The sequence below is a fragment of the Centroberyx affinis genome, unplaced genomic scaffold (genome assembly GCF_046629955.1).
Source record: "Centroberyx affinis isolate AG114_WGS23_722 - 3 ecotype Tasmania unplaced genomic scaffold, CSIRO-AGI_Caff_v1 ptg000029l_1, whole genome shotgun sequence".
NCBI lineage: Eukaryota > Metazoa > Chordata > Actinopteri > Beryciformes > Berycidae > Centroberyx > Centroberyx affinis.
This window is the reverse complement of record NW_027278743.1, coordinates 437989-465975: the sequence shown is the minus strand read 5'-3', so window position 1 is coordinate 465975 and position 27987 is coordinate 437989. Positions and strand designations below refer to the sequence as shown.

The 27987-nt window shown below is 39.2% G+C and overlaps 1 protein-coding gene across 2 annotated transcripts; it reads left to right on the top strand.

The window, feature by feature from the left end:
• Positions 1-829: 829 nt before the first annotated feature.
• Positions 830-27177, top strand: slc38a9 (solute carrier family 38 member 9). 2 transcript variants are annotated; one of them, XM_071515633.1, is made up of 15 exons: positions 830-944; positions 5813-5953; positions 6827-6956; positions 10663-10781; positions 11138-11201; positions 12906-12999; positions 14994-15164; positions 15440-15499; positions 16878-17087; positions 17603-17710; positions 18421-18527; positions 20288-20401; positions 21732-21880; positions 25511-25600; positions 25950-27177. In XM_071515633.1, the coding sequence occupies exons 2-15, from the start codon at positions 5856-5858 to the stop codon at positions 26113-26115; spliced, it is 1680 nt and encodes a 559-aa protein (XP_071371734.1). In that variant the 5' UTR covers positions 830-944; positions 5813-5855; the 3' UTR covers positions 26116-27177. The 2 variants fall into 2 exon arrangements, with proteins under 2 accessions (XP_071371734.1, XP_071371742.1); XM_071515641.1 differs by lacking the exon at positions 830-944 and adding an exon at positions 1074-1219.
• The last annotated feature ends 810 nt before the right edge of the window (positions 27178-27987 follow it).

The window sequence follows — 27987 nt, the reverse complement described above, 5'->3', positions numbered from 1 at the left end:
AATAAAAACTGTGTGGATGAGAGGAAAGAAATTCCTTTATTGCTCTAGCTCTACTGGCAAACATTTTAGCATTTGAATGGTGAGGCTGCCTGCTCAAGAGGAGTGAAACACAATAAGTAAAACAAATAAACAAATCAAAAACAGTATTTATTTTCAAAACTGTGCAAACAAAATCGATGTGTACGGGTGCACTTGCCTTGCTGTCACATACTCTCTTACTCATTAGCATATGCTTGAGGAAATGGACATTGAATGTGTAGCAAGAAATAAATGAATGAATTAATGAATACATTTTATTTATTTATTATTGAACTTACGCATTTATGCATTTCTATAAATATTCCCACATTTATTTTACCATTTATTATGTGTTATTGCATTTATTTCTTTATTTATGTATGTATTTATTTGTTTATTTCATTGGTTCATTCATGCATCCATTCATTTATTTTTTGCTTTATTTGTTATTGCATTATTTATTGATTGATGTATTCATTAATTCCTTAATATGACAGACCTGGCCCTCCACAGATTCAACTCCATCTAAATCGGACGAACGCCATACCTGACCAACTCCATTTAAGGTTGACAAAGTAGGCTATTACGATTGACATGTGGCTGAGTGTCCTAAAACGGCCACCGTACAATTGTCGCTCCCGTATGGGTGGGTGCGCTCGTTTAAGGGTACCCAGTACCCTCCCGTTCACATGACGAGCGGAAACCGACCAGGGCGGAGCATTCCATAACAATCGAGCAAACGCCGCCCAGCCGCTAAATCATTGACCGACTGGGCGCCCTAAAACGAGCGCACCCGCTCTTTATGTGTTGACGTCAATTGTCTACAGTGTGTGATTCACAGACATTCATTCCAACTAGTTGTTTTGCTGACAGTGCAGGGACACGATGAGCTGAAGACACCGGGAAACACCCCTGCAAAGTGTTTGGTAGGCATCTTTGATTCTAGCACGATTAAACTAACAACCAGGTTGAATATCTCTAAGGCAGTTTAAACAATTTGGCCTGTTTAATGTAACGTGTAAGTTAGTCCCGATGCGTTTTCATTTTAAGTAACGTTACATTGCAGCCTGAAGAGAGAAGGAAACTGAATGTCGGCATCCGGCACCTGATTGTTTTCTTGCTCTAGTTCAAAGATTACAGACCTCTTCATTCGTTATTTCAAAAGACATCCAACCCTAGCAAGCGGCAGCAATTTACAAAGGTAACCTGACCAGGTAACGTTACTCTTTTGTTTCCTGTGTCTACCGGACCCATTCCAGAAGTTGAAATTTTACAGAAGTAACGTTAGGCTGCTGCTTGTGTGTTTGTATATGTTGTGACCAAAGGGAAGCGTAGACCTAAGTAAAATCCAGTCCTATAGGTCACGTACTGTGAGCAAATAATCATTAAATTGCCAAATTCCAGGAGGAAAGCTAGCTCTCTAGTCAAATAGGTCGCCTGCCAGTTAGCTAACGTTAGCTAGCCATGGAATAGGATTGATGGCATTCTTTGTAACATTCTAATTGTAGTGAAATCAGATCTCAACTGTTCCTCATCATTGAGGCATATCAGATATTAGGATAACTGACCTGGCAGTTTTCACGTTGCCTCTGCTCATCCTTACCTCAACCCTCACCTTAAATAGTGACTAAGAAATAATTTTCCTGATGATCAGCTCATTTAATGTTGGCTGTCAACCATGGCATAAGATTATTATTGGGTAGCAGACTAGCAGTGTGATGTAGTGTTTATACCATGTCTCTAGAAACACTTGATACAAACAATACATACAACCACAATGTGATTTAATAAGTAAAAGTTGAGTGACAACACAGTCTGACTGTGCAGAATATTTCTGAGCCACACATCTTTCTAGATGGCATTGGCTGTAAACAACAATTTAAAAATGTCATTACAAAGTGCACATAATATAATTTGGATGGAGAAATTGTGATGGTCAAGTCATCTCATATGTAATTACTACAGCAGAATAAAATGGAGCAAATATCGCGATTGTTATTATTGTCACATTTTTGTATTGCTATTGAATTTCAATATATTGTTCCATTCCTAGAAATAGTTACAAAATAATATTCTTGTGATTTGCGCAGGATCCAATACGTTTTTATTTTGGGCAGGGAAGCAGGTCATGTTGGAAGCAAGAGCCTAAGTGAATATCAGGCAATCACATCATAGTGTAAGCAGAGCTTGATTTAGCTGTCTCTTGGCACTGTCTCACTAAGTTGATTGTCCCTGTGTTCCGTCTCTGTGATTGGTTAAGATTAAGAAGCAGCTCAGCAGCAGGTACAGCTCCTCTAACTTTTTCCCATCATGCTGACTCTCCTGCCACTATTTTCCACCTTCTTTTGCTGTTGTTGGCTTAATATTGATTGCTTTTAGACTTGTTATAACAAGTCTAAAGAAGACAATATACTGTCTTCCATTACACTCAAAGTTACAAGGATTTGTGGTTGTGTAATTGGCTCGTATGAACAGTGCTATACTACGAAATATACAGGTGATAAGCCTAAATCTAAAAGAATGTGTATTTTCGCGACCCTTTGGGCTTCAAATTTAAAAAGTGTTTGTATAGGGCTGGGCAATATGGTTGAAATCAATATCATAATAATCATAAGGATTTTTCTCGATATCAATATATATCATGATATGGTTCATGTATGCAAAATCACGTTAAATAATCAAATTAATGTTCATCTCATTGAACCGAATGGTAATGTTAGGTGTGATGTCAAACAAAACAGAAATATTCAAATAATATTCCTACCATACCTCATTTTATGAGAGTTTTTAAGTAAAATTTGGTTGTCATCATCAATTTAGACAGCAGAAATGTGTGTCACGCTATTAAAATATCTTCATATCATCACGATATGATTCCACTGAAAGACGATAAATGATAATATTGAATTATCACCCAGCCCTAGTTTGTAGTCAGGGAGATGTGATGCATTACGAGAAATGACTTGTTCATTTAGACTTGTTGCAAAGCTAGCATGAAGGAAAGGGGCACTGTAGCCTGCGTGAGGTGCAGTCAAATGCTCCCTAGTCCCAAACTCAGTCTCTGTTTTTTTGCAGGAGCAAAGGTTTCTCAGGTTATGCTCCCCAACAAGCCTATTATTACCACATTTTATTTTGTCCCAGTTGCTAACGTTTCACTCATCTTAGGAAGTGAATTGCTGATAAAACATTGTTTACATCATTTTGTAGTGTAGCCTGCGGCTATTTTGCCTCTTTGAAAAGTAAAAGGAAGGGCAAGTTTTTAGTGGGCCTAGACGTGTTGGATTCCTTGCCTTTTTTAGTTTATAGAATTTTAGTTTTCGGTCGTGGATGGATATCTAGCAAGAAGTGTATGCCAGAGATCTAAGTAGGCTAGACATTCATATCAACATTCTCAAACTTTAGAGATTATTGGTAGATTTAGGCTATTAGTTTAGCGCTGTAGAATTGAATGCATTTTGGGGAGAAACACTTACACAGTGTCTAGAGTTCTGCGGTATATTAAAATAATGCGTGGGTGATTAAATAATGTGAAAGTTTGAGTTTGAGTTTATTAGTATTCACAGTTAACAACTGAATAGAAGCAGAATTTACATTAATAAAAATAGAAATATATCTATACATGATTATACATCATAAAAATGTAAAACTATACATATCTATATACACACATGCACCCATACATTCATACTCATACATACGCATTTACAAAATACAACCATACACTTACATGCAACCATGCATACATTTAAATACATAAAATGCCATAAAAAACAACAATATACAACACAAAACACAAAACAAACAAACAAAAACAGACCCCAAAGACTTCAGCTATCCATCTTTTGTTGGTCTTGTTGTTGTTTTGTTAAAATGTGAAAGTGTTCATCAGGAACCAATAATTTTGTCAAAGGACACTTCTTCACCTCATACTGAGTGATGGTCACTCACTTGGTGATTGTAAAATGCCATATTGGTAGGAAATGCATGTGCCATCATGGGAATACTATGAATAGCTTTGCAACTGTGGTGGCTAATCTGCGTAAAAAAAAATATTTTTTGCCGATGTATCCCCATCTTAACAAGTCATTTAGTCTATTATTGAGTCCTAAAATCCAAGTGAAAAAATCTGCCACTGAATGTCTTCACTTATTTTAAGAAAATTAGGATTTTAGGACTCAATATTAGACTGAATGACTTGTTAAAATAGATTTTTTTTGCATTGTAGTTACAAGAGATTGAGCCAGCAAAGCAGTTTTTTACTTGCCAGGTTTGTAATTTATTGAGTTTGTCCAATGCTAACAAAACAGCACACTCTCACAGTGTATTGAGTGATGCTCGCCCGCCCAGTGTTCGTATTGCAATGTGTTTGTGACTGCGATGGCTAATCTGTGACAAAAATATTTTTGCTATATATTATTTTCACTTCATGTTTATAGTGCACACAGTATTAGTACTTTTAGTTGCAACTGCATTTAGCTAGCAAAGCAGCTTTTCCTAACATGGAATTTATTAAGCTAACCTACCGGATCGTAGTTGTAGAGTGTGGTTATACTGATTATTGCAGGACTGTAGTAACTTAAACTACAGCAACAGTTGATGCTGCACACCTGTCTAAGCGCTGTAGGACTGGACAGCATCTGTACTTGTCTGTGTATTTAATTGTAATAGAGCAATAGAGTACTTCCATGCTACAAACAAGTAGAGTGAGGCATAGGGCTGCAACTAACGATTATTTGCATTGTCGATTAATCTGTCAATTATTTTCTCGATTAATCGATTAATCGTTGCAGCTCTAGTGAGGCAGTCCTCTTCCTGTTTTGGTAGAGGCCCCTCCTTAAGTCAGTCCTGCACATTTCTGCTACACATCGTACCAGCCCTGGCGACAGATGGCATAAACACATAGAAAGCAACACATAGCCTAGAATAAACCAGTTTTCACCACAATGGTCCCATTTCTTTATAGCCATTAAACTATGCAATCAGAATTAATTTGAGAATGATATATTGAGGTAAATATTCTACACACAGCAGCTTAAAGGTTTGGAAAATAAACAGGCAGTGGTCTTCTGTCAATACTACAGATATTCTAACAAGTGCTTGCTCTTAGAACTGACCTGTTTTGTGAACAAAAGTCTAATGAAATGTGAAACAACCCTGTGGTGAAAGTGTACTGACTAAATTTGTTCCTCTTTCTTTGATGTCATTATTGTCAGTAATCGGTTGTTGATCAGTCCTTGGAAGGTGGAAGGTTGTTTGTCATTGGCTGGCTGATACAGTGATTAATTGATTAATGCTGATAGTCAGCTTTATCTGAAACAGTAGCGTTACAATGGTTTATCAGTAGCAGTATACATGCAGCTGTTCAGGTAAGACAACAAAGACGGCTCCCACCACCGGCTCAGGGCTTATTTTGCAATGATGACTTATCACTCATGCTTTCACACATTCTTAGCCCTGGAATATGTAGAGCCCTAGAATATCTAGAGTCCTAGGTTAAGAAAAATAAGGGTCAATCCACTTTAGAAAGTGAATGAGGAAACTTCTAAAGTCCTATAGTACGGTTAGCCTGGATTAAGTACAGTATAAAAAAGGGTGTTGAGGGTACTAAGTGTGAGGATGCACTTAACCTCTGAGCTCTAATTAGTCAGAGATGGTATCAGCACTGCAAAAGCTGGTCTAACTAGGGGACTACACACATAGAACAAGCTACTGTTCTTCACAAGTAATGTTTTATGGTCGCTCTCTGTCAATCTTTGTCCAGTCAATTCCTTCTCCATAATGTGTTTTCGCACAGTCAGGTGATGACTGCAAGGCACTAACTGAAAGTAAGAAGCATCATGGAGGAAGACTGCAAACCACTGCTGGGCTCGGTGCGAACAGGAGAGAGTTACTCACATAGAGGCTCCACAGACTCACTGGACTTCAAGGCTAAAAGGTAGGCTATACCGAACGCCATACCAGTCACAAAGACAAAGACACCTAGATGTGTACCCAAGCGAAGGCACACCCAAAACCCTGACACGGAATAACACAATGCCTGTGAAATGCGCTGCATAGTTTGAAATTAATCTGCATTGCTTGAGCTTGTGCATGACACACTATCATGCCTATTACAATGTAATAGGTCCATCCTGTAAGATACAACTGCATGTTAGTCTACTGCTGTTCGCACACCTATGGTCAGAACTTTATGTTGTTTACTGGATAGCAGATGAGACCCGTTCTAGGAGTTAGTCCTCCTGGACTTTCCTAGAAAAGCAATTACCAGGATGTTAGCTATTTGTGTGTGTGTGTGTGTGTGTGTGTCCTTGCCTCCACCCTAGCATCATTCCCAGCCACATTACCAGTTTGTGTGAACTTTAATCCAGTTAGGTATTTCACAATGACCAACTAGCTTGCTAGCAGATACAGCAGATACACCCCCCCCCCCCCCCCATCTCTTTTAGTGTCTATGAATTCCTTAGGTCAGGCCTTCTTTAAATGTTCAAAACAAGTGGGTATGATTGCTCCCTAGAAATATTACTGGCCTCCTAAGGACAAATCAGTCCATGACATTGTAGTGTTAGAATACATCCTCATTATAACAGTGTTTTGGAAGGTTCAGTTTATCAACAGACCCAGTGCAATTTCTCTACTCTATATAATTCATAAATTGTAGGTTTTGCTTACGTATACGTTATGGTGCTGCTCACTAGCTCTGCATGTTTTTTTCAGTCATATGTAGTTGTAATTTAATTATTTACTACTGCTAAAATAATCACAGAAATATAAATAGTCCCCTCATGATCTGTCTCCCTCATTTTCCCAGGCCTTTCCATGTGGAGCCCAGGAACATAGTAGAAGATGACCCCCAGGAGAAGGTGTCTGCCGAGGCTGCCATCCTGAACAGCAGAGTTCATTACTACAGCCGACTAACAGGCTCTTCTGACAGACTACTGGTAGTTTATTTATAATCACTGCATATTCCATTATTTGTTGGACAACAGAAACGTAAAATAAGTGCGCACCAAACATTACTGGAGCCAATGCAAAAAAGAGAAACCAACAGTTTCTATCAATGAACCTGTTTTGGTGTAACTAAATTCATGCCAATTGATTTTACAAGCATAGGGAATGTAGAAAATGGTTGTCAATGGATCTCTTGTGATCCCAGAAGTCTTGAAAAATGGTTTGAGCATGGTTCATGTCACAGTTCTTTTGACCAGTGAAAGCTGCTTTGTGTGTGTCACTCAAGTGTAGAACATCCAACTCTGTGTGTCAGTAAGCCTCTCACCCTTGGTTATAAGACTTGGTCATTAGTTATCAGCAGTGGTGGCTGGTGGCACTGGTTCTATTTGAGACTCTGCCAATAATATTTAGGGATATAGACGCAGTAGCAGTGGCATGTGGTGGTAGGCGAACCTGCCTAAAGTCCACCCAAACTTTGGACTGTGAAATATATTGCCCACATTTTTAAAGGATAAGTTCGGCAATTTTGTCTCTTACATACCTGTAGTCAGTGGTGTCAGTGGCCAGAATTCACTGGGGGAACCCCCTCTCTAGGGGTGTCCGGGGGCATGCTCCCTCAGCAGATATCTTTTTGGAAAATACTTCAGTTTAATGTGAGAAAATCTGAACTTGATTTTAAGGTTAAACACATCCCCATAATGGTCTAAAATAACCTCAGCATAACATTACACAGACAACTAAAACACTTGTATACTGATGGTAACTGTTGGTGACAAAGGTGTTGATTTCATTTTAGAAGTGGTAGGGACATTTAAGGCAGTGGCTGTTGGACTTGTCCCTCAGAAGAATTTTTGCTCACTATGCCGTTAACTGCAAATGTTTTATCACCCTTTGACTTCAGTCTAGATGTTGGAACGGCCAAGAGTCCTTGGTTTGAAGACCTAAGGGGCCTTGTGATCTGATATGGATGAAGCAATTCAGTGATGTACTCAGGTGCCTGGTCATGCAAGGCCTTATATGTAATTAGAAGAATTTAATTTCTGAACTTTATTGGCAGTCATTGTAAAGAGGCTAAGGCAGGTGTAATGTTTTGGTCAACAATCTTGCCGCAGAGTTTTGAACTAATTGGAGCTGACCCAAGGCAGACGGATTCAGACAGGTAAACAACGCGTTGCAACAGTCCAAAGGCGACATCACAAAGGCATGAATAACTCATTCAGTGTTGTGAATAGAAAGAAAAGGTTTTAATTGGCTCTGATTTTGGCAATATTCTTAGATTGAAAAAAGCATGACTGTACCAACTTCTTGACTTGATGTTCAAAATTTAAGTTTGATACCTAGATTTTTTTGACACATACTTAACATTGCTCATAAAAGAGCCTAGGAACTGCTGAATTTGTTAAGAAAAGCATTCAGGACCAATAATAAGAACTTCAGTTTTATCTGAATTTAGCTGGAGAAAGTTGTGAGCCATCCAATCCTTGATATCAGCCAAACAATCATGTAAAATGGTCAGCCTACTAAAATTGCTGGGATTAATTAATAGATACATCTGAGTGTCGTCCGCATAAAAGTGAAAACCAATGTCATGTTAATGGATAATTTGCCCCAAAGGTATCATATAAATAGAGAACAATATTGGGCCAAGAATTGAGCCCTGCAGCACCCCACGTCATGTCAGGGGCTGATGATGTAAAGCTACCAGTGGAAACCAGTTTAGGGCAGTTCCAGAGACACCAGCACATTGCCTCAATCTATATACTAATAGTAGGTACAGAATTAATCATTTTAGTCTTTGTAGCAGTAAGAGTAATAGCAGTAGATGGAGTATTAGTCGCAGCAGTAGTAATTGTGGTGGTAACAGTACAAGTAGCAGTACTAGGTGTAGCAGCAGTAGAAGAATTTATAGCAGTAGAAGCAGTAGTTTTGGGGTAGTAGCATCAATCTTTGTAGTGGTTAACAGTAGTAGTAGTAGCAGTAGTAGTAGTTGTGGCACTTTTAGTAGTAGTTCAGTACTAGTTACTGAGATGTTTCTCAGTGATATACAGGGGGTTCCCCAAATTTCTGAGTAGCCAGCCAGAAAAGTAGCTGGCTACTAGCCGGTATTCAAGTACAATTCCAGCAAGTCAAGTCACACAAATTTCTTACATAGCAAAGGTCCAGACAAGTATCCATATTTTTTTTATAATTAATAGGCTTACATGGTTATGGTATGTGATAAAACATTATGTTACTTACCCTGTCTTTGGCAGCTTCAGGTAAAAAAAATCATGGAAAAGCATGGAGTTTATCTGTCTGGAGTGGACAAATTGCTTAGGGCCTGTGCACCCTATCCCGCACTGACAACTTCTAATGACTTTTGCAATCTGTGATTAATTATGTTTATATTTGGGTGTATCTGTCTCATAGGCAGTGACATGACCACTACCATTTATAAAAATAAAATAAAAACCCAATTAGTTTTGTAGGCGGGGCAAGACTCTGGCACCCTCCAGTGGCCAATGTATCAGGGTATTAAGCCATTTAACCAGTAGTGTTCTGTTTCCCCACAGGTTTACAATACACATTTTCTGTAAATATTTATGGCCTTCTTCTGCTGAACAGGTGACACTGCCATATCGCCAATTATGGCATTATGGTCTGTGTAACGGATACTTCCTCTTGGCCCCCTCCTGTTGCAGTCATGGATCATCTTGCTTTTTGAATCTACCGTATTTCCTCTAATATTGGCCCGGGCCTTTATTTACCTCAACTGCAGAGGGTACCAGGCCTTTATTGGAAGCAGGCTTATATTAGAGACAGGCCTATATTTGTAATTCCCTCTGTTTGATAAGTATATTTGCTCATATTTTAGTACAAAACCTCCTTGTTTTCTGATCTGCTTCTGTTGGGGTTCGTTAGGTAGCTGTTTTTTTGTTACTGCAATGCATTACCGATAATTACGGTAATCGCCAACGACATGCTCCAGAGACTTTCGCCAGGCACCAAGAGTTTACCGGTATCCACCGTTGTTTTTAGTGGCGACCAGCAGCTCTATAGCTTGCTCTATCGGTCGGTCGGTCGGTTGGTTGGTTGGTTCACAAAAATTTCCCCACCCTTTGGCGGCCTATAGCCACACAGTGTGTGTACGTGGTCGCAGCTATTGCAAATTCACGCTTGTTTCCTTTGTTTTTTTCCCCGGCCTGTATTTGGGGCCGGCCTTTATTTGTTCATGTCAACCACGGCCCTGGCCGTTATCGGAGAGGAAATTATTAGAGGAAATACCGTAATTTAATGTCAAGCCATTTCTTTTTTTTTATTTCTGTGACGGTAGCCTAACGACAAATCACTATAATAATCAATGTAATATTCCTATAATACTCGGATCGGGACTCAGTGAGTGTCTGTGGTACACAAAAGTGAGTTTATAGTAACCGTATCATGTTTTTTTTTTGGCTTCTGTAGTATCGCTGTAATATTCCTATAGGGAATTATAGTTTTGTTGTGATATTTATTTAGTATTAGTCTAAAATGTATAGGAATACTATAGTTTCATATGGCCCATTGTTATGTATTGCATACACACAAATTTGGTGTGAACAAAAAGATGTGGTAAATGGAGCCTTTATTGGTTGTGCAGTGATCTATAAATCAGATTAACTAGAGCACAGACTGTGAGGACTCAAGTTTTCCTGTCTCTGGTTGTGTTTCCTCCAGAGTCCACCAGACCATGTGATCCCCCGGCCAGAGGAGATTTACATTTACAGTCCTCTTGGGACTGCATTCAAGGTGACAGGTGGTGACCATTCCTCTAAAAACCCAAGTATCATCACAATGTAAGTACTATTAGTCTTGACCATTGTTATGTCCAGCCTTGGGTAAACTAGACACAACCTGAATAATACTCCCCTCTTTTCCCAAGGAAAACCAGCAAGCAGAATGGCAGTTTAACTGTAGCAGTTTTATTATCCCATGTATGACTTTTAACTTCAAGGTGGGCATTGAGAGAGAGAGAGAGAGAGAGAATGAGAATATCATATAGCAATGTCCACAGATCAACAAATAACCCATGGTCGTAACACCATTAATAAACTCAAGCTGACCTGAACAGTTTCCTCATACTTTTTCCACTTGAAGGTTGTGTGTGTTTGACTGCTTTGATTGTTACCTTGCTCTTCCCCTCTCCTCCCAGATTTGCCATATGGAACACAATGATGGGCACATCCATACTCAGTATACCTTGGGGTATAAAGCAGGTGATTTATTTTTCCCCACAAACTCATGAGTGATTGGCTCTTTCACAGCCATATCTGAAGTGACTAGTTGTATTGACCTCAGTTATTGATGAAATGGCAAGTGGTTTGTTATGTGTTTTTTAGGGGTCCAAGCACGTAGTGCGGGAACCCTATTGTATTTGCTGGAATTCTTCTTCTTTCTTTCTTTCTTTCTTTCTTTCTTTCTTTCTTTCTTTCTTTCTTTCTTTCTTTCTTTCTTTCTTTCCGTCTTACTTTCTTTCTTTCTTTCTTTTTCTCCTCTAAAAGTATCTACAGCTCAGAAACCATAAGTCCTACAGCAACCGTATTTGGCAGGTGGGCTCCTATGGCCCACCACTACAAAGCAAGGCAGCCCATGCACATTAGCCAGATGGTGGCGCTATAACAAGCAACTTTATGTTTTGGCCAATAACTTCTGACTGATAACTGACTGTGATCCCACAGTGTTGTCCTCCTAAACCGTACATTACAGGAAAAAAACAACTTGATTTTTGAAATCGCCATACCTTAATTAGTAAACACCCCAAAAATTATAATGATATCTTGAAAACTGAGCGCACAGTAGATAGAAATGTGCAGCTGCAAATAGTTTGATAAATTGACAATGTGATATGTTCAAGATAGTTTGATCAATCTTCATCAAACTAAATACAAATGATGTCTGGACTGTCAAGATGATGTCTTTACAGACATCATCTTGACAGTCCAGACATCATTTGTATTTAGTTTGATGCCATGTGTAAATTGATTAATGTGGCATGCTAGTAGAGTTATAATATTCTTTCTGGGGCTTTCAATATGGGTTGGACTAGCACCTGTGACCTATCAATTGTCCCTTTGTTTTGTTTCCCCACTGTGGCATACACCAAAGTGGAAGTTGGCAGAGTGGTAAAGCTCAGGTCTTGGGACCACAAGGTTGTGAGTTCAAGTCCTTGATGGACTGAAACCATTTTGAAGTTTCATGAAAAGTAAATCAACACTAAATCACACAGTGCAGAAAACTCAAAGCAGGTGTTTGACATCATCTGTCAGTGGCAAAATACCTGATTGGCATCACTGATTGGGGTGTGGCCAGACCTTTCAACCCATAGAGAGCAGTGCAGCAGCAGTTTTCTGGGCCATGTGACTTACTATTGTTTTATTTGTTAATGGAGAGCACTACAATGTTCTATAAAGTGATTAGCACTGTCAGTCTGTCAATCATAGGTTGCAGTATCACACTACTTCTCCCTTTAGTTAGTTTCTCCTCACTAAACCCATAACAGGCGTTTGGCTTAGTAGGTAAAGCATCAGCCTTTCATGTGGAAGATTCAAATCCAGACTTGACCTTTACAAAGTCATTAGTCATCAAGGACAAATAATAGAAAGTTTGGCCAATTCCAGCAAGGTGGTTGCAATGAAAAGATTAAGTTGACAGAAGTCAGGGCCAACACAAAAGCCGGTGTTAGACTGCATGTTCGATCTTTACAACATCAGTTTTTGTGTGTGTCTTTCTACCTTCTGTAATGTTTTGTCTATCTGTCTGTCTTATCAAATTGTGCTTGGACCCCGCAATCACCGCTTGCGGCTATATTTATTTTAATATCTGTCTGCAAATCAAATTTCCCTTGCAGGACAAAGAATGAAAAGTGAATTGAGTCAAGAATCACATCAATGCCGGTGATCTCTTTGTTTTTTTCCCCTTAGGCTGGCTTCACTCTTGGGATTCTCATTCTCATCTTCATGGGCCTGCTGATGCTCTACTGTTGTTACAGAGTGCTCAAATCACCAAAGTCAATACGTGAGTGCAGCAATGCTCTGGCTTACAGTTACAATTCCATTTTTAAATAATTCCTATTCCCATCCCCACCACAATACCCCCGCCAAAAATAAATTATAGGTACACTTATACATATTGTAGGTCAAGGCTCAAAGGTAATATTTTAGAGGAGAAATTCTAGGGAATTATTATACATATCCCTAATAGACAAGTATTCGTCCAACGGACCAATTTCCGTAGGGGCTGGTATAATAACAATGGGGAAAAGCCCTCTCGGTTGGCCAAACACAAGGGGTAGGTTGTTATTATGGCTATAACTATTGAAAAAAATGGAATCTTTGTGTAGCTTGGTCTGGTATTGTGGTGTACAAATGTTGGGGGCAAAAAGTCGAACATTTCATATCAAAATCTGATATGGCCAAAATTGACTACACTGTGCACTTGATTTGGCTTGATCCAAGGAATCTATGGAAAAATGTTGTTTCTAAGTTAAACGGCTCAAAAATGATTGGCCAAAACTTAAAGTTGCTTGTTATAGCGCCACGAGTAGCGGCTGATGTTTCACACCTATCGGCTTTGTTTGGAACTCTGAAACTGTAAAACACAGCAACCAGACACTTTTAGCGGAGAGAAAGAAGAAGAATACTAATTATAGCTGCAAGCAGCAATACGGCAACTGGGCTCATTCTAGCTATTTAGTAGTTCAGGGAGAAACAAGAAAATAAAATATATTCGTATTCATTCAGAATTCTTTGTAAGCCTATATAAAATCTAAAACAATTGCAAAGCAGTAGCACATCTAAGAAGAGAGAGTAATAATTTTTCTGCTCCTCACTGGTCTTGAACCCAAAACCTTTGGCGCCAGGGATATCACATTTGCCAGTTGAGCTATCTCAGAAGTGACACACTTTTAGTTGTTTCCAAGTATACGTTGTTGTTTTCAAGATAAATTATAAAAATTTCGATGCTGTGTCTAGACAACAGAAATGTCTGGAATTTATTTTTTACAGAGATTGAATGCTCCGTTAGCAAAAAACTGATGTTTAAAAATGTAATAGCTTGACTGTAATAGCTTTTATGAGAGCAGAATTCAAGAAAATAAAAAAAAAATCAATGAAGTTTGGAGACATACGGTGAGTTACTGTTGCAGCTTTTTACAGTACCATTTACAGTAAAACATTTCAATACACTGTGGGCTCAATTGTTGATCTGTATGGATTGTTGATCGGGTACAGTCTGAAGATGCTGTGTACCAAGTTTGGCGTCCATTGAGCAAAAAATGTGGGAGGAGTTAAGTTTTATGTGTTATAGTTTTTGAAAAAATCAGAGTGATGGACTTCATAATTTGAATTAGGTTGTGTATGAAAGTTTCTTCTCACTTGGGCCGACATTTTGGTTGAAGTTGCAAAGCCTTAACATGTACGGCTGATTTTTAATGAACTGTAAAAGTTTTGAACAGTTTAGACAGTTGCTATAGTGCCACCAGGGGGAGAACTGGCACTAAACATGAGTATAGGTTGTTATGGACCGAACCGGATTGCCGTGCATTTTTGTTCATGGAAAATCATTTTTAGTCAAAAGAAAGAAAGAAAAGAAAAATAATACCAGCAAAAACAACAAGGGAAACAAATACAATAGGGAACCCTGATTAATCATGGATTGCAAAAGTTGTTAGATGCTGTCTGTGTGCCCGTTCCCACTCTTGGCCATTGTATCTCTGTATCTGCTGTTGTACAAGTGCAGTGGGGTTTTTTTTAGGTTTTTTTTTTTTTTACATTTTTAGGACTGACAGACCGAACAACCGAGTGACTTATACTAGCAGCTGGTCGCAGCTAAAACTTCTTAATATACAGCTAACATCATGATAAACTATGATTCACTTCACATGTAAATCAATGGAGAAATTGCAACAAAGCAACAATTTATCTTCATATTTGGACCAATTCAAATAAACTAAAGATGAGAAGAGGATGTAAAACACTCACTGCTCCCTTGTTTCTCTGTGTTCTCACCAGCCTATGTGGACACGTCAGATTGGGAATTCCCTGATGTGTGTAGATACTACTTTGGCAAGTTTGGCCAGTGGTCTAGCCTGGTCTTCTCAATGGTGTCACTTATTGGAGCCATGGTGGTTTACTGGGTCCTCATGTCCAACTTCCTCTACAACACTGGCAAATTTATCTACAGTAAGTCATACTACCTTTGTAAGTATGAGAAGGGAGGTACTTATTGTTCGGTGCCTTTTGGTTCATTCTTTAAAGCAAAGCACCTCACAGCCCTAATTGCATTCACATTTAGTAGTGTGGCCTGATTGGAATAAAAATCCCTAAATCTGACTATCATTGGCATGTTTTTACCACAGATACATTGACATGCTATGCAGTGCATTTTGATGTTAAAATTTGTTGATGCAAGAAGAGCTTTTGCCTTGATCTGATGGCACTTTCTCTCCTCTCCATAGACTATGCTCACAACATCAACGTGTCAGATTCAGAGTTTGGGACCAATGGCTCAGATAAAGGTAAGATCACATGCATTATCTGGCATAAAGCTGAGCAATAAACATAAAGTGATAGCCAGTTCTAATGGCCAGTGTCAGTACAAATTGTTTACTGGTTTAGTAAGCCTCAGAATGTACCAAAGAATATTATTCCATGCTGTCCGTCCATGGCTAAACTTGCTTAACATGCAAATATGACAAAGACTAGAACAAGTATGCAGGATGTCTTGGGAGAAAGAAATTGAGGATACAATTGATGGATACTATGAAAAGCAAGTTGTTTCTATGGTTTTGGAAACCATGCTTCTGGCACAAATGAATAACTTGTCAGGCTTTTTGTCAGAGGGTCAGAGACATCGGGGCTTGTAACAACGCATTATTTAATAACACCGCATTATGTAATAACTTGACGAAATGTAATACATTTTCACTTCATTATATAATAACACCCGCATTTTGTAATAATCTGCTGCATTTTGTAATACACAGCCTGAACGCAATATGTAATAAATTTCCCCGCATTTTGTAATAAATTATTACATATTGCGGTGGTTATTACAAAATACGGGAGTTGCACTTTTTTTATGATGAAAATGTAATAATACAGTGCATTATGTAATAACCATCTATGGTTCTTTCTATCGTGGCTACTTGATAGTAGTTTTTGCAAGATAAAACTGAACTGTTTGTATATTAGAAATCCACTGCAAATGAGTGTGTTGTTAGGCTATATGCTGTGGTTGTTTTTCACTTAATTACTTAAATTCTATGAACCCTTAAGTACAGTTTCTGTTAAGCTAAAAGAATACAATGACACTTAATGTAGTTTTGACCAATGAAAGATACTACTAATCTACTGAACTAATAGTATCTTTTTAAAATTAATTTTGAGTCAGTATGATTCATGCTAGAATGCATAAAATAAACATTGTTGTTATAATGTTATAATGATTTTTATGAATGAAGAAATCCATTTTGGTTGGTTATTACATAATGCACCATATTGTTACATTTTCATAAAAAAAAAGGTGCAACTCCCGTATTTTGTAATAACCACTGCAATATGTAATAATTTATTACAAAATACTGGGAAATTTATTATATATTGCGTTCAGGCTGTGTATTACAAAATGCAGCAGATCATTACAAAATGCGGGTGTTATTACATAATTAAGTGAAAATTTATTACATTTTGTCGAGTTATTACATAATGCGGTGTTATTACATAATGCGTTGTTACAGGACTTTAAAATGTGCTCTTGGATGTTTGTTGTGCTCCCATTTCTGGACTGCACACTTCATCATAGGCAGAAGAATTGACTGTCTCCTAAATCGCAATTTTAAGTAGAAACAAGAGATGACTGCCAAGATGATATTGCTTTACCAATTTGTTCACCAGTAATCTGTCCATACCCAAACACTGACCCCGGAGGTAACAACAGCATCAGTGTCCTCTACTTGGGTGACAGCAGCAACAATACCTCAGATGTAGCCCTGTTTGACCACTGGTGGAGCAAGACCAACACCATCCCCTTCTACCTCATCATCCTGTTGCTGCCACTGCTCAACTTCCGCTCTGCCTCCTTCTTCGCCAGGTTCACCTTCTTGGGTAAGATAATGAATGGGCAGAGGGATGATATGAAGGGTTAGTAGAAGTGTTTGATCACCCTTGTTGTCATGGAAGTTTGCGTGTTCTACCTTGACTGTAAAGCACTGTGGAGAAACCATAGCAAATACAAACACTGGATTGGGAAGTCAATACTACCTTAAAGACTTCCAGTGGATTCTAACATTGTATTTATGTAGGGTTTTACAAGAGAAACTCAATACAGAAACAAACAGAAAACAGAAAAACTTTGACCAACTCTTGGTCTATATAATCCCGCTTCCCCTATCCCAGTTATGTCATTATCCTCCCTCTTCCCCTGTTCTCCCACTCCGACCCCAAAAGGTTTGACACAAACTAAGGACGGGAAAGGGACTTATGAGTAACCTAAATATCTCTGCTGGTGTATGAGGTAATGGGGTCACTGTGTATCAATAACAGATATAAACAAGTATGATGTCAGTTGTTTGATTTTTTTTCTGGATGTGCTGTGCATTGCCTCATCCCTATCCATTCAGGAACCATATCAGTGGTCTACCTGATTATCCTGGTCACTTATAAGGCCATTCGTCTCGGCTTCCACCTGGAGTTCCACTGGTTTGAGTCACCCCAGTTCTATGTTCCAGGTAAACTTCATATAGATTATAGCAAGGTGCTCAATGCCTTTAATCCTGTAATGACCTTGGTAATGAGGAAGTTTGGGGTTGTTGGTGTATAGTGCCCCAGTAATAGTTGTTTTTACCAGTTTGATTTAGACATCTTACAACCTCGGATCTGCTTGACAAACTCATGCATTGTCCCATTATAAATGTGTGAGGATATTGATTCCTAGGCTTGAAGTCGAGCTTATAAAGGATCCTTTTGACAGCAGAAGTAGTGGTTCAGGTTTAGAAACCTAGGCCCTATAGATTTGGAGTTAGGCTGAACACATTTGTACAATTTTGCTGTTCTTGGCCAACATATCTCAGAAAATGGGGCAAACTGTAAAAATGAGAAAGACAAATCATTAAGTATTTAGGATGGGAAATTACCCACAGTCACCAGCTGAATGCTGTGAAGTTTCAGTTTTGTCTGGTAATTATGCAGTTTGTGAAACTGTCACTTTTCAAGGTAACTAACCATCGTTTGGAGATGTCTTAGCTGATAAAATCATGTAATGGTGACTTTATGACTCCATCAGCTACTGTATTTGGGGGATAAGGGTTTTCTTTTTATCATCATACAATACCAAGAGTACTATATCTTATATACAGTAGGATGGCAAATCAATACTTTATCAGATTTTTTTAAGTTTTAATTTTCTAAATTGTTTGCCTCGTATTTATTTCCTCCCTAGAATTCAGACTGCTCTTCCCTCAGCTGACAGGTGTTCTCACACTTGCCTTCTTCATCCACAACTGCATCATCACACTAATGAAGAGCAACAGGCACCAAGAGAACAATGTGAGTCTTAGCCACCTGTGCTAGTTCATAGCTTCACACAACACTGCCCCTGTATTCATTATACAAGCAGGGGAGTGTAAGCCATTCAGTGTGGTCCTGAAAGGTCTGGTCTTGAGTTCCAGAAGTTCTATTGCGTCCTTTTTGCTGAGTGCATTATGTGAGTCATCATCTACGATGACAGCTGCTCTAATGTCTACCTCAGAAACGAGGAAAGAGGAGCCTTGACCCACTGCCTTCAAACAGTCCACTTACTGGTTAAAATTAATTGTACCCACATTCATAGGCTAAAAACACCTGACCCCGCTGGGTTAAAAAGACCCCCAGGAATAGACTTCTTACACGGGTCTGGAAAAGTATGGCAGAATATTGTTTTTTTAAAGATTATTTTCTGGCCATTTTTGCCTTCATTTTAAAGTTGACAGTGGAGATTGACAGGAAAAATTGGGGAGAGAGGGGCGATGACATGGCAACAAAGGTCCCAGGCTGGATTCAAACTTGATGTCACGGTTACATGGTATGTGCCTTAGCCAACTCAGCCACCAAGCTGCCCCAGAATATTGTTGTTTAGTCCCACTACACACATCAATTTATATTTATTGTACTTGTTGCCAAAAGTGGGTCTACAACTATATTAAATATGTATTGATTCTTATTTTTTGGGGTACAAGCCTGCCATTTAAATTTTTTTCCAAAACTGTTTTTTTGCTACTCCTACAAATTCTGTCCAGTCTTCATCAAATTCCAAGCACATAGTGCTGGAACCCTATTGTTTTTGTTTGGATTATTATTCTTCCGCCGTTTCTTCTTCTGCCCTTAAAGTATCTGTATCTCAGAAACCGGAAGAGCTACTGCAGCCAAACTTGGCAGGTTCAAAGTCTCAGTCTCTTTTTTTCACTACTCCTACAAATTTTGTCCAATCCTCACCTAACCAAACAGCATATCCAGATGGTCCTGCACAAAACTTCTCAAAAGGATTTTGATATTCCTTACCGTTTGGCCACAATTGGTTGTTAAAGTTCATAAAAATGTTGCAGACGTGGCCTATATTACAAAAACTTCCATAACTTAAGAATGCTTTATGATATCGTAACCAAATTTGGTGGTCATGTGCAGGTAACTCGTAACAAGTGAACCTGCAAAATTTGGTGGCATTATGCCAATGGGTGGCCTTATAGCGACATCATAACTTTAAATGGCCATAACTCATTGGCTTTAAGTCTGATACACTTGAAAATTTGCACACTTCATTTTTGCGCAAAGGCCCAACATAACATGATATAGTCATACTCCTCATACTCATCAGCACAAAATTTGATGGGTATGTGCAACTATGGACCTTGTAGGACTGTATAAAATTTGTGATGAATCGGACATCGGGGGGCACTATAGTTACAGTTAAAAAATCTCACTATTAAAATGAAGGCATCTCTTGCTCTAATTTACCTATAGATATGTAATGGATGTCAAAAGATTCACCTGGTCATGACAAACAACTTTGCCAACTGTCTATCTGCTATTGGCTGGTCTTTGGTACCAGGTGATGTCACCACCTATTGCACTCTATAGAAGGTGACATCACCTGGCACCAAAGACCAGCCAATAGCAGATGGCCAGTTCAGTACCCTTCTTTTCACCATTAGGTGTCAGGCTTCACCACAAATTTGGGTTTGGGGGTTTAGTTGCTCTTTAACCTCAGATAACACAAAAAGAGGAGACCTGGTGACTGGCTTTGTGCTTGACTGGCGCCTTTGTGATTCCAGGTGCGGGACCTGTCTGTGGCTTATCTTCTAGTAGGGCTGACCTACCTGTATGTTGGAGTGTTGATCTTTGCAGCGTTTCCCACACCCCCACTGTCCAAAGACTGCATCGAACCAGTAAGACTTTCATTTTCTTTTTTTGAGATGTCCTTTACTGTGTTGGATGAAGTAGTTCAGTGAGTAAGACAAGAGGACAACAGTCATTAAAAAGTGAACTGAAAAGTCCAGTGTAGAAGAATTACATCTGAAAAAACGACAGTGTTCATTGTAAAAATTGTAATACAATGTTGAAATACAGCACGTTTACAAACAGTGACAGGGAATGCAGGAAGATTCCCCAGGCTGGCAAAGTTGCCGCGACACTATTTCTGCCTCCCGACCCCGGGACAGCTGTTCCTGTGTGTGTTTCAGCGGCTGACTGACTGTCAACAGGCTGCATACTGGACTCATCCCTGACCACGTAACATTCCAAAACACCAACAGCCATCAATAATTCTGTCTGTTTTCCGACGGATCAGTGTGGCCGCAGCTAGTGGAATTCAACACACACACCGTGGGCCTGTACAGGATCTGTACTTGTTCTTTTATATGTTACAGAATGTTGTAGTCTTTCTCTGCTCAGTTAAAACACTGAGCCAATGACTTGGCTTTGTGTGGTTAGACTATGTTGTTTATAAGAAAAATTATCCCTGACATCCAAATATATAGCTAAAATGTTCATAGTCCTAAATTATGTAGATTAATACTTTAGCCTAAATAATATGGTCCTGTTTAATAATTCCACAACATTGCTGTGCCTGTATAATGGGTGCTGTATAGCCACTGTAGGGCCTATGACATTTTTGAAACACTATTGTATTTGTTAGGATTATTAGAAAAATGCATCAGCTTTTCAAACCATTTGCTCGTAACTAATCATAATGTCATCTTTGGACAAATTAGCATATTGTGCTTGGACCCCACCAATTTCCTCTTGCGGCTAGATTTAGGAACCCTGGTACAACTACCGCTCCTATCACTACTACTAATTAAGCAAATACCACTACTACTACAAGTGTTACAACAACTACTGCTATTCCAATTACTACAATTGCTAATGCTACTAGTTCTACTGCTGCTGCTGGTACTGTACTACTAGTATTACTGCAACTACAACTATTGCTACTTCTACTGCAACTATTATTACTTATACTACTACTACTGATACTACTACTACAGGGTATTAAAGCAGTCATTTATATTTGAGCTAAGATATTTTAATGTTTGTTTTGTTGTTTTCGAATCCCTAATAGTTGATGAAATGCAGCCAGAGATCTATCTTTACAATTGTTTAAAGAAGTCATACTGTCATCTACAGTCATTGAGATGGCAATTTCTACAGTTCCCCACAAACCCCACTGTGCAAGATAAGCCTTTATTCATTGTCTGCTTTCCTCTCTCCCTGCAGAACTTCTTAGACAACTTCCCTAGTAGTGATGTGATGGTGTTTGTGGCTCGGACCTGCCTGTTATTCCAGATGACAACAGTGTACCCTCTGCTGGGATACCTGGTACGAGTCCAGATGATGGGCCAGATCTTTGGCAACCACTACCCCAGGTAGCTCTCCTGCACTTGAACAAGTGTTTAATGGGCATAATGATTCAAGTTTTGATCAGCAGTAATTTTGTGAGAGTACTTGCACAGCAGACTACATTTTATTTAAATCTAAAAACAAAAGAATAATGTTTTAAATTAAAATCAGGGTATCTGCAGGTCCTGCAAGAGTGAGTCAGCGCTAATGCACTAATGTTTTTGAGTTGTAAACATGGTTGTATGGGTTCTGTACGTTGCTTCACGAATAGAAAAGTGTGACTGCCCCCATGACAATGGATCACTCACATTTACAGAAATGAGTGATCCGTTATCACAAACATATGTGATGATACAATATGTAGCGCATTTGCTTTACTAACAGTTGTACTTCATGTCCCTTCATAATTAATTTCCCGGTGTCCTTTGTCTTGTACTGCCCATTTATAGTTTCAAATCTTTAATTAGCTACGTTCAATCAGAAATAAGCTGATTTCACCAGCTTTGTTTCTTTGCTTTAATTTTTTTTTTTTAATTGGTCTTAAAGGATAATTTATTATTTTCAACATGGGCCGTATTTTCCTCATTTTTGCCATCATGACGATTGATTTTGTTCAAAATTTCACTCATGGGGCATCCTGGTTGCTTGGTTGGCGGAGGAGTGTACCATGTAACCACAACACCCTGGGTTTCAATCTGGCCTGGGACCTTTGTCGCATGTCATCACCCTCTCTCTCCACCCTTTTTTGTCTCTCTCCACTGTACTGTCAAATAATGCAGAAATGCCATAAATAATCTTAAATAAAAATTAAAAAAAAAAAATTACTTAACTGTAGAGCTTTATGTACTTGTAATTTGCAGGGAGTGCTGCTCTCCAATACACATTCAGAGTGCCAATGGAATCTCCAGTTGAAACCAAAAAAATATTTAAAACATACCCTTTCAACACAGTAACACTCACACTTTAATAGCCCGTTGTATAGTGGTTTGTATTTCCCTCCTACATCTGGTCTTTACACAGCATAGCTGGTGCGGAATAAACTCGTCACCTCCTTGAGAACTATGAGATTGGCTCATACAGTTCGACAACAGAGCGTCCTACGTCAGAGTGTCCTAACGTTGCGTGTGCTTGTCCCGTTAATGTTATGGCATTGCTCACATACGGAACATACAGAACTTATATTCATACTTCATCACAGGCTTCTTCTCCAATGTGCGTAGAAGAGTGGTGAGATGTTACAACGCCTGTTCTCTGTTGTTGGGGAGCCGTTGACTTGGTGTTCTGAATGGGAGTGGTGTTGTCCATGAACATCCCTCTATCCATAAACTCTAGAAAGAGCCTATCTTTAATGGAGAGTCAGACTATAGTCGTCCTTGGACCTATTAAAGATGGTAGTTCCCAAGCTGTAGTTGTCAGAGATAAGAGTGTCAAACATGGAAGATACTTCAAATGAGGGCTTAGAATGAATTTCTCTCGCTCTTGGACCCGGTTTTGACATGGAGTGAAGAGAGACAGACGTCCATTGTCAAGAACATGGGTGCTATCCTAGGTCGAGCCTTTGCACATAGGGGGCAGCATGAGGACCATTCCATTTTTCCCCACACCTTGTGCACCAGTAGAATGTCATGACCCATGAGAAGCTGAATCTGGACTTTGGGATCCAGAGGAGGGATGAGATGATAAAACGTTTTCAGGTTAGAATGGTACTGTGCTGCCTCAGGACATGGTATTTCAGCCCTGTTGTCAGTCATGTTGTTACATTCGATCAGCATAAGCAGTGTCACCTTGGTTGCACCATCAAAAGACTCCACAAGGAGTAGGAGGAGTGTAGCTCTTCTTCCCAATGTTTCAGTCACACCCACACAGGTGCAAAGGGTATATGGTGCGTCCGATCCCTGAATGTGGAATAACTCAAAGAAATCTGACCTGGCGAGCAATTTATTGCTCTGGTCATCCAGAATCGCATAGACTTTGGTCGCCTTCTCTGGCTGGCCCTTTGGGTAAGCCTTGACCAAGGAGATCTTAGAGCAGGACCTCTTTGCTTTCTACAGACTTTGGTGCATTTTGAGGTGACAGCAGGTTGAGGAGCTTCAGCTTCTCCCTCCCCGCCATGCTTGGTTGAGGTTGAAGGGGGCGGTTAGGGTTAGGGTGTAAGGCTGTAATATGAGCATCACTATCGCATCCAAGCCACTTCAATGGCGCTCCGAGACAGTCCCTGGATAGTATTCATGAAAGAGGACTTCCAAGCCAAATCGTTTTCTGGGCGGTCATCAAACTTAGTGAGCCCTGAGTTAAGAAGCTCTCTGCATGCAAGGTACCTGGATACATCGTTGGTGTCAGTGTCATCACTGAGTGGTGGCTGTGGTGTCCTCTTGACAGGTGAAGCAGAGGATACAGCGACCGTGGCAGCAATGGCACGTCAGCTTCAATTGTTGTGTAAGTAGCTCTCACTCCACTGGGAGCTGTAGAATAGTGGGGCCTTGGTGGGGTTTCTAGTTTGAGCTCATGGATGATCCCTCATGTGGTAGAATTATTTTTCCCATGCTAACATTCTGCTGCTGCCTCCAGAACCTTGGTCTCAGCAATGGCTGCAGCTACTTTTCTTTCTTACTGAAGTGCTGTTAAAGTTGCTTCCGTGCAAGCCTCTTCCACTTTAAGTTGAGCCTTTTCGATCATGACTTAAGACTCCTTGACAAAGTCAGCTCTAGCACGGGTGGCTTCCAGCTTGCCACGAGTTACGCTAGCTGATAAGCTCCGTGGTCCACTTGATGAAATGTCCTTGAGTTAGCTTACAAGCTAGCAGCACAGCAATGACAAGCTACAATTAGCTTAGCTTAGCCAATTTATCTTAGCATCATTAAAGTTCATTTTGTAGTCCCAACATGTTGTTTTTAACATATATATGTGTATATATATATATATATATATATATATGTGTGTGTGTATGTCCATTTACAAATAAGTCAAACAAATAAAAAAAACTCACAAGCAAAGGATCTCCAAGGCACAAACAGTTGTAAGGAAGGAATGAGAGTGCTGACTACATGGGAAAATCTCCCCACATGGAGAAAAGTAAACTACTTCCTGCTTGAACTCTAACCTTTCAGACATGTAACTTCAATTAACCAATGAGACTATGATAAACCTCCACTAGGTGTCTCCAATAAATTACACAAAGGCTACAAAATGTGTGCCTTGACAGCAGGTCTTATTGCAGTGTGGGTGTTAATTTGTTGAAAGGACGTGTTATATCGCTTTTTGGGTTTGACTGTTGGAGATTGCATTGGCCCTCTGCATGTGTATTGGAGAGCAGCACTCCCTGCGAACTAGAGGGTTAGGGTTAGGTTAGGGCACTGTCGTGCCTAAAGCTCTACAGTGAAGTAAGTGACAACATTTTGAACACAATCAATTGGCATGGTGGCAAATTATCCACTCAGTTCCAGCTGGCATTAACAAGGTCTTAAATTTGGCTTTCTGAAACCTGCAGTTACCCTGAAAATGAGGATTCCCAAATTATTATGTGAACATTCCTTACTTGAAGGCATCTATTGTGATATGTCATCTACCTACAGATGAGCGCTTAAAGTGTCTGTCAGTTATCAGTCTTGTGTAGTAAATTCTATTTATGCTATCCTTCTCACACTTTCTCTCCCAAGTTTCTTCCATGTCCTCACTCTGAACATCTTAATTGTTGGAGCTGGTGTCATCATGGCCAAGTTTTATCCCAACATTGGATCCATCATACGGTACATTAAGTCAACACTGTTTTAAAATTGTTTCGTTATTCAAATTATAAAAACAGCTAAAAAACAGTTAATCATCAATCAATTATAATATAAATGAATCTATTTGGAACAACTGAATAACCTAAGAGATTAATTTGATAGACTGCAGTGTGCTCAGAAATATCTTGCATTGCCTTGTATGTTCCATAAGCAAAGTTGAGAATTAACTCCTCCCCTGCCAGCAACTTTTAAACTTTTTTTTATTATTTAGGTTCTATAACCTTGTGGAACACACTGATTTGACATGAGGCAATGCTGCTGTAATGAATTGTCTGTATTGATGATGGTAGCTCTCTGTCTCCCCCTGCAGGTACTCTGGTGCAACATGTGGCTTGGCTTTAGTATTTGTCTTCCCTTCCTTGGTCCATATGATCTCCCTAAAGCGGCAGGGGGTGCTCCGCTGGCCATCTGCCCTCTTTCACAGTTTCCTGATCCTGCTAGGCATAGCGAACCTGCTTGGCCAGTTCTTCATGTAGAGACAACTGGCATCCAGCCTGTGTTATTTTAATGGATATAGGCTTCCCACATAAAGGATTTTCAACATGATACTGTTGAATTATTTTATCTGAATGGTATTTGTTTGCTCTCACATGATGATGTGTAGGTACAGTAGAACATCTGTACCAGCCTTGCCCAGCCATAAGTCTTGAGCTATTGCGGGCCTGTTTTAGTTTAAGTAGATTCTAATACACTGAGGTACCTCCCTGAATCAAACATTAACTATGCAATTTTGAGTGTATTACTTTAATTCTGTTTTTATATGTGAGGAGTTTATGATCATTAAGAACTGGTAGAAATAATACTTTTTTCTGACAGAATTATCTTCTATCTTCTACAGCCTTTCCTTCCACTAACTATTCTACTTAGAACAAAGTATGAATATTAGAAATACGGTATCTGGTGTTTTTGAAGAGACAGTCATGTCATGTGTGCATATCTGCTGTAACCTGTTGTAATCAGTTGAAAATTTGGGCAGGATCTCTTAATGTGTATGAGCAGTGTTGAGTACATGTGTTTGATGTTTGGATTGGCTGCGTGCATATGAACACTTTATATAGGTCAGGAATCCAAAGTGCCATGTTTTAGCAGTAGTAGGATGGACAAAGGAAATATGTAAATATGTGTGAAAACAAGCCATTATGTAAAACTATAAGAACTATAGAGATACTTGTTTCCTGTGTAGGTTGATGGAACTCGTCCAAGATTACTTGGACGAGTTTACTCCAGCAGTTACTCCAGCAAGGTTACGTCCACTCCAGCAGTGAGTAACACACTAAAGAATAGAAATTTTAAAACTTTTTCATTCTGGTCGCCAGTGTTTCTACTATATTGTTATGATAGCAACAGGACAAGGACACATTATGTTTGACAGTGAGGCTCATCTGCATGGGTTTTTCGGCTTGACCCCACCCCAAGTCTAAATTCATTTGTATATATGTGGCTTTACAAGCAATGTATTTTATGTGGATATATGTTTGTGGAAACTATTAATGCAGTACAATTGCTATTTTCTTATCTATCATAATAAATGAGTTAGCAATCAGTAATCAATAATGTTCAAAATTATCATTATTGTCATATTCAGTTCTCAGTTTTTCATATTACAGTAGCAAGGCATATACTGTATATTCTACAGTACAGTACCATGGCCGCTGAGGAGTTTTTGTTATTGAGAATTCAAGTTGAAAACATACTTTAATAGGGCATTAATGGGGGTGTGCGGGTGGGGGTGGGGGCTCAGTGGACTCTTTTTTTTAACCAATACAAAAACTTTGGCTTCACCACTTGAAAAACAAGACAACACAATCAATATGAACATTGTAAACAGCATAGACAATAAAAACAATAATCAATAATAACTCAACAGGAAACTACTCAAAAACAGTAATTTACCAAGCTGTGAACTATTTCACATCGGGTGCTTGGTTTAAGCACAGCATGTTATGATAATCCTCCATATATAATGTTATTCCTTTTCTTTAAAGGTCCCATATTGTGGAAAAAGGGATTTCCCTTGCCCTCTGATTATAAAGAAGTGGGATGTGCTATCTAAACATGGTGAAAGTATCAAAACACGGTCGCCAACTAAATCCACACAATCCATATTAGAAAAGCGAGCCTCTAAACGAGCCGTTTGGACTTCCGTAACTTTGTGGCGTCACAAAGGTTCGCTCATTATCATTTTTGTAAGAAGTAATACACTAACAAAGTGTTTTTTTCAAAGCGGTTGAGCAGTTGTCACCGGAGAGTTTTCCCTACCTGTAGCTGCCAGGCTGTGGTGTCTCATGTTTCACTCTTGGAACGGTTAGCCAATCAGAACAGAAGGTCTTTAATATTAATGAGCATTA

What these genes read in the sequence shown, in the direction of transcription:
- slc38a9 (XM_071515633.1), top strand. Translation starts at nt 5,856, where the DNA reads ATGGAGGAAGACTGCAAACCACTGCTGGGCTCGGTGCGAACAGGAGAG. An exon ending in CGCCAGGTTCACCTTCTTGG is followed by an intron (nt 17,088 to 17,602) that starts GTAAGATAATGA and finishes CTATCCATTCAG; the next exon opens with GAACCATATCAGTGGTCTAC. An exon ending in CCAAAGACTGCATCGAACCA is followed by an intron (nt 20,402 to 21,731) that starts GTAAGACTTTCA and finishes CTCTCCCTGCAG; the next exon opens with AACTTCTTAGACAACTTCCC.